The sequence below is a fragment of the Sciurus vulgaris genome (assembly GCF_902686455.1).
Source record: "Sciurus vulgaris genome assembly, chromosome: 6".
Taxonomy (NCBI): domain Eukaryota; kingdom Metazoa; phylum Chordata; class Mammalia; order Rodentia; family Sciuridae; genus Sciurus; species Sciurus vulgaris.
In genome coordinates, this window is record NC_136466.1 from 118,938,212 (window position 1) to 118,945,787 (window position 7,576).

A 7,576-nucleotide genomic window follows, 5' to 3' on the forward strand; every position below is an offset into this window, starting at 1 on the left:
GCTCACCCACCTTAATTTTTCTTTTTAGAACAAATCAAGTTACAAATGAGTAATAACACCTGTTTTTATATTTTATTTATTTATATTGTAGGTTTTTAAGTTTCAGAATAGTAGCTAAGCTACTTTTCACATATTTTTTCTTCATAAAGATGAAATTGGAACTTAAATATGTGTATTCTCATAAAATCCTTATCTTGATTAAGAAGTTAATTTATTAATATAATTTAATAGACCTTGTCAAGCTAAAAATTCTTTTAGGTCTCTCAGAACCTTCATCAACCACCTTCAAATTTTTACTATTATATTGACAACTAACTGGTTAAATAAATTGATCAAAAGTAGTAAAAGGCTACTTCTTCCCTGGTTAATGAATAGTTTCATTCAAACTACAATAACTATTACAGGTATAGACACATAGACTTTTTTTTATTTTAGAGCAATTGATCAGAGTTAGGTCTGATTTGAACCTCTCTCATAGTAGGTTCTGTACATTTGATGTTGTTACTTTTTAGTGTTTTTGTTTTTTGTTTTTTTATAATTACATGTATTTTAACTCCTCAGCTATCTTATAAATTGGAAAAGTTAGCTCACTTTCAGGTCTTGGGAGGTAAATAATAATCTTTCACATAGAAACTGCTGGGAACTGTTTCTGACTATTGTTGACATATTTGTGCCAGAACAGCAGAGTGGATTGCTCACATGAAACATGAGATTATTCATTTTCTCCTAAGTTCTGATATATTTGTTTTATAATAACAGATAATTTATTCAGGTCTGTCTCTTAAACCTCACAGATCTTACGCCTGAAATTAAAATTTTTATGCATTAGAAATAGTGCCACCTTATAATATGCTATGCCAGGCCTAAATTTTTGCCTTAAAAATAAAAATCCAGACCCAAAATCCATAGAAAAGAGTGCAAGCAGAGAAGTCGCTTTAATCAGAATACAGAAGTCAAGTACAGTCTTTAAATAGAAAAGTAAACCAGATTTGACAAGAGCATAGTTGAAGAGGGAGCCAGAGAATACATGAGAAAATAAGCTTAGTAGGTGGTCAGAAGCCTAAGGAAGTAAAGAGACAAGCAAAGTAGAGGATGCAACATTAGAGAAATGAGAGAAAACTTTGAGTCAGGGAAGTCACTCTGTGGACTCAAGATAGCTTGAAACCCTGTAGTCTCATGCGTTAACTTTTGTTCCTCTCTTATATCAGTCTCAGTTTGGGTTTTAATTCCTAATATTTAAATCACTGAACCAACTTTTGAGATACCTGCTTTATTTTAAATTAACTTAATTTCCATCTTGTCATATATATTTTGGGCTTGGGTCATAAATAGAATGTTATATACCTCTTTATATAAAATCTTAAAAGAGGACTTTTGGGTTTTTTTTTTTTTTTTTAAGTTGCATTTTCTTTTTTAGTATTAGGGAAGGCGTTCTTTGTTTTTGTTTTTTTTTTTTCTTCCCAATTTTATGTTACAGTGATACTAGAAAAATGAAGTATAATGATAAATTGTACTCATTCATGTGTATAGTGTATTCATTTAAAGGTATCCTTTCTGTAACTATTGAAAGTTATCTTATAATCCAAGTATCCATCTGTATAACTCTGCAACTAAAGGGATCAAGTGCATTAACCTGAAAAATTAAAGGAATTAAAGTGCTTTTATGGTTCATTTTCAGCTTTTATTCATTCATACCGAGGTACAATTATAACCATCTTTTATATGTATGATAATTGCAGCCTTGTATGCTCTTTTAAGAGAATATGCTAACAAGTCATTATATACACAAGTGTATGTGTATACAGTGAGGCTTGATGAATACCACTTTGTTTGCCTTATAAATTTTGAAGGGTAGCACAGTCTCCAAACTGAAAATCACAGAAAAATAATTTCATCCTTGTTGAATTTAAAACTCATTACTGGAGTCAAGCAGAATAGAGATATTAGTTTTGTCAGTTCTTGTGACCAGGCAGCAAAAATACTGAATTCATAATTTTTGATGAATACAAAGTACATTTTGAGTTTCTTTATGTTTATACTCCCTCTTTTCTCTAAGAATTTAAGACAGCTCAAATTCCATTTAAAATTACCTATAAATCATAAATGTGATTTTCATTCATCATGTACTATTGCCCATAGGTCTTATTCCAGTTCCACTGAAGAAGATGCTTCAAAACAAAAGAAACAAAAATGTCAAAAGAAAGAAAAGAAAAAAGAAAAAAAGACCAAGTCAAAAAAAGGAAAACATCATAAAAAAGAAAAAAAGAAGAGAAAAAAGGAAAAGCATTGTTCTACTTCTAATCGTTCTGAATTCACCAAAAAGTAACTGAGACTTTGGCCTAAGTCATTAAATTTAAAAATTCATTTTTAAAAATTATATGCTCTTCTTAGAATTTGCTGTATAATTATGCATTGCAGTATATCCCAGCCTTTTCATACAGATGTTTTTCATGCATAGAACCATTATCCCTCTGGCCATATGTATTAAATTAGTCGTTACTTAATAGCCATGCCCCAGGTATCGATATTTGTACATACAAAACATCGTTTTTGGCATTTGTGTCTCTGTGTGTTTGACTAGTATTAATTACTTCTATTCTAAGTTGATTATGGCTTTACTGCAGTCAACACAAGTAATGTACCTAGTGTTAACTAGTAGTGCTGAATCAAGTGTCTACCTTCCAGGGATGAAGCTGGGTAGGGGTAATGATTTTGCTCTTGATACTGAATATTTTAATAGCTTTATATACTGTGATGTAATGTATAAAATAGTGAAATTCTTCACTGTTGTTTTTAAATCTCTGGGCTTTTTTTAATATTATAGGAGATGACGCTGCTTTACTGGTCTTTAGTACTTTTTCAATGAATGGTGTCTGCAGGAAGATGATAATGACAATGTAACAAAAGTTTCATTGGTTTATGAAATGCAGAGTCTCTAATACCTGCCTCCTTTGTTTTTGTAACAGTTAATATACGTCTTCCTTGTTTAGGGACTAGTTCAACCTATTAGAAATCTGGCAGAGATGATGCTGTTGTGTTGGTCAGAATTTTTAGGATAGACTTCTGGGTTGTTTTACAGTTGTGCCATATTGGCATATCTTACAGTGATACCTCAATCACAGAAATTTTACTTAGGAAGACAGCTAAATCTCCATTAGAACTGATTTTTATTGTATTTACTACATAAATTTTATGAAGCTTGTGTCTATGAGTAATGTGGACAATTTTTATAAATGTTAGCATTTATATTTCTTTTGTCTGAAATGATTTATAGTTTTGAAGCAAGTTTCACACATAACTTCAGGTTTCAAAAATAACTACTTTGAGGTGTTCCCCTCTTTTACTTCAGTGACAAATCTCAGTAGCAGTGACAAAAATTTAGAATTTAGAATTTTATTCTGTACAATTTAAAACTTAAGAGCCAGGGAGTCGCATCATGAAAACCTTTATATAACAATAGAAGTTTCATGTGAGTAAGCATTTTCAAACATTTATTAGTAAATATAAATGTTCCTTACATTTTTAATTTCACAGTGATCAGTGTTACTTAATTTGCTTAATACTTAATATCCCTTATGCTCATTAAGTTAAATACTTATGACGGCATTGCAGACCATCCTATCATCATGGCACAGCACCAAAGATTCCAAGTACCACATTGTGGTACACTTCTAAAAACATTGCTGCAGGTAAATTCATGATGGTGAAATCAGGTAAGTGTACTTAATCTCACAGGCTGGAAAGGTTTACTGATTGTTCCTTCACCAGCACCTGACCTGGCATGCCCCCAAGTAAGACATAGAAGCCTCTTAACTCTTCTCATCCAAGCTCAAGTTCTAGCGAAGCAGTTGGTATGCTGCTCTGCTACCCTTGTAGCCATGGAAGCTCTCACACTTCCCAGTTTTCCATAACCTAATTTATTCATTGGGGCTCCTCAGGAAGAAATTATTTTATTTAAAGAGTTAAGAGGAAAACACAAAGCTACTAGATACTTACGGGTTTGTTTTGTCTTTGCTTTTCATTTTATAAAATATAGCTCATTGGTTATTAAAATTTTAGAAAGTTTAAAAAAAAAAAAAAAGCTTTTAAAAAAGCAACCAGGTGTGGTGGTGCATATCTGTAATCCCAGCAGCTTGGGAGGCTGAGGCAGGAGGATCTCCAGTTCAAAGCCAGCCTCAGCAAAAGCGAGGTGCTAAGCAACTCAGTGAGACCCTGTCTCTAAATAAAATACAAAAAAAAAAATAAATAGGGCTGGGAATGTGGCTCAGTGGTTGAGTGTCCCTGAGTTTAATCCCTGCTACCTCCCCACCCAAGAAATGATTAGCAGATGCTGCATATGAAAGGATAGCCTCATCCCATTGAGTGTGTAACATACTTAATGTGACCATAATTGTAGTGAAACAGTTATTTGTCGGTTTTATTTATGTGTATTGTAAAGATTATAGATTGCCCCATTAGGCTTGTTTTCTTGAATGGTGGAACAATTAATGACTCAGAAGAGTTATATAAAAATCAGCCCTCATTAACTAGTACAGAAAATAAAAGATTTTAATGGCTCAGTAATTGTTCCTCCAGAAATAATTTTAGAATTTTTCTTTAGCTAAATTTCCCATATTAGCATAGTTTATAAACTATTTCATCTGAACGAAAGTCATTTATTTTTTTCCTAAAGTAATTTTCTTCCATGATGATCTTATTATTGGGATTCTATACAAATCTCATCTAATATATTTAAGGAGAAAATTCATGAAATTTCCTCCCAAGCAGGATATAATAGAAGGAAAACTAAATTTAATAGTAACAATCAAAAAGTCCTGGCTATTCTACCAACCTGTATAACCCTCAACGAACCCATTTAACTTTACTGGGCCTTGATTTGATGTCTTTCACAGATAAAATATTGTACTAGATTATCGCTGAAATCACTTCCAGTCTTTATATGATCATTGGGATTTCATCAAGTAATATTCATTTAATATTCAAGTGATACTCATTTTAGAAATCATTATAGATAAGCAGCCTGCCTTCAATATATTAATTCAACTGTTAAATACATCAACTTTTCTAAGCAGATAAATGATATTTGGTTAATTTTCTTCCCACCCAGTGTTGTTATTTTGACCAGATGCAGACAAACTTCATATTTAGATATGCATCTGTAACCAGATTTTCAGAAGCTGTAAGACTGTTATTTTTAGGCTAATGGACCTACTCCCCCACAGGTTTCCCATTTTTTTCTCCATATCATCTGTTGGCTAAAATCTCTCTGAGATTTCCCCACTGACCCCCACCCAGGGCTGAGAATCAAACTTAGGGCCTGTGCATGCTAGGCAAGCAAGAGTGCCCCTGAACTAAATCCCTAACCCCTCAGAGATATGCTTAGTTCTTCACTCTTAAAACATCTCCATTTACATCTTTAGTTCTCTGAGGCGAAAGCATCAACAAATGAGAAGTAAAACAACTATGTGTGTCTTTGTTTCCTATTTACCTAAAATTATATAGCTCTAGGTTACCTTCAGTAGCAAACTAGGTGGAAGTTATTTGTAATGTTGATAAAAATGCTATTGAGTCTTCTCTTTAACATTTATTGGGTACCTAGCATGGCAATCACTGCTGAGTAGTGAGGACACAGTTATAAATAAGACACAGTTTGCATCCCTGAAAGAATTCACAGTCTCGTTGGTGAGAGAAACATTAGAACACACCATTATATAACAACTGCAGTAATTGACCTGAACACAAGTTTATACCTAACCTAGTCTGGAGAAATTAAGAGGCCACCAAGAGAAGGTAATGCCTGAATTGCATATTGATTGAAGACGATAGTGGGACCTCTGTCATTCCCCACAGAATGGATACTGTGAATAAAAGATCGTATACAAAAAAAGCTGGGTTAATGCGCTGCATATAAGAATTATAAGGAATCTGGTGTTGCTAGTATGTGATATGTAAAGCAGGAAGTAAAAATTGATACTGTCATTTCAGATTCTTGGTATCAAGAAAAAGAGGTCTTAAAAGAGGTCTTTTGTTCCATGTTAGAGCTTGGACTTAAATTCTGTAAGCAATGAGACACCAAGGGTTTGAAGGAAGGAAATAACTTTTATTGGGATTTGGTTTCATTCATTTCATAATCATATTCTACAATTAAAAAGATGAAATTGCTTGTTAGAAGGTCACATAGAAAATAACTTTTTATGCATATTTTTATTCTTCTAGATCTACTTTTCTTCCTAAGATCTGATAATTTTTATCAAAAATTAGTGACTTAAATGATCTAAAACACATAAAACTCTATTCTTTATCATTCCCATTTCTAGAAATATGTATACATGTATTTTTTTTAAGTGTGTTTGGTTTTTTAATTTTAGGTTTTTTTTTTAAGGCCTAAAGTTATCACTGTTAATATTTGTTAAGGCCAAGTAAATCATTTAAAATATATTTTTCAATGTATAGACTGGGCCATAATTTAATAAGACTTCTTGCTTTGGGTATTTTGTCTCAATTTATGAAGCATGCTGCTTCTAAGCTACCAGAGACAATACTAGTTGGTCCACTGGGGGAGCCCTTCCTCAGGTAATCTGGTATAAGCTACCTCAGCAGGGAGCATGCAGGGCTCTGCTGATCCTAGTGTTGGGATTCAAACTTCCTGGGCAGTTGGCATCCAAGAACAGAAGGTTTCTTATACAGTGTGACAGTAACCCCAGTTGCCTCACCCAGGGGCTTATGACCTCCCTTGTCGTCTAAAAATATGCAGAGTAGCAGGGAAGGGGGTTCCTCACCTAGGGCATAATCCATGATGTATCCAGCCAGGCCCAGCCTCTGTATGCTTCTCCCACAGGATGAGAGGGATCTGAGGGACATGAGCCCTTTGCTGGCCTTGAGTCTGAGTTTCCTGCTTCTTGTGTCATATATGGCATCTGTCCTTGCCCCGCTGAGCAACAAAAGTTGAACTGTGTTAGTGCCTTATCAAAACTTTCTCAACCTACATTTTCATCTGAAACAATATAGTAACATGATTACTCTCTGTGTCAAGATAGCAGATTTCATGGGGTTTTTAAAAAAATCAAAGCTGTATAAAAAAAAAATTAAAAAGCTCGATAAGCCATTACAAAAATAATTGAAAATTCTCCACTTTTATGACCTTGTAAAATATAATTTTTATAATGAAATGTCTCAACTTTCAAACTACACATACACACTGAGCAATTTTAATAGTCAAACCTCGGCAAAATTTTGCTCCTTTTGAAGGTGGAATCCAACTCAAACAGTAGGATGTTGTGATAATGATCTGGGACTCTACTGTCAATAGAGCCACATGTGGTTATTTAAATTCATTTTAAGTGGCTACTGTACTAGACATTACAGATATAGAAAGAACATTTCTGTCATCACAGAAACTTCTCTTGAACAATGCTGGTCTAGAAGATATCCATGGTTCTTCATAGAAATTTTGACAGCCTAATGAGGAAAAGTTTCTGAACTTTGCATGCCCAAGAACAATAAGCCACTTTTTTGTTATACAAGACCAGAGAAGCTACATTCAGTACATTTTGAAAGGCTAGTCTTCTAACTGCAG

At 33.5% G+C, this 7,576-nt stretch overlaps 1 protein-coding gene across 1 annotated transcript in view; it reads left to right on the forward strand.

Annotated features, from left to right (window-relative positions):
• SREK1IP1 (SREK1 interacting protein 1) overlaps positions 1-7,531 on the forward strand; it is a 35,335-nt gene extending 27,804 nt beyond the window's left edge. The window contains exon 5 of the mRNA XM_079144689.1: positions 2,140-7,531. Within this exon, the coding sequence (XP_079000815.1) occupies positions 2,140-2,326 (187 nt within the window). The 3' untranslated portion in view covers positions 2,327-7,531. The remainder of the gene's footprint in view (positions 1-2,139) is intronic.
• Positions 7,532-7,576: the final 45 nt, after the last annotated feature.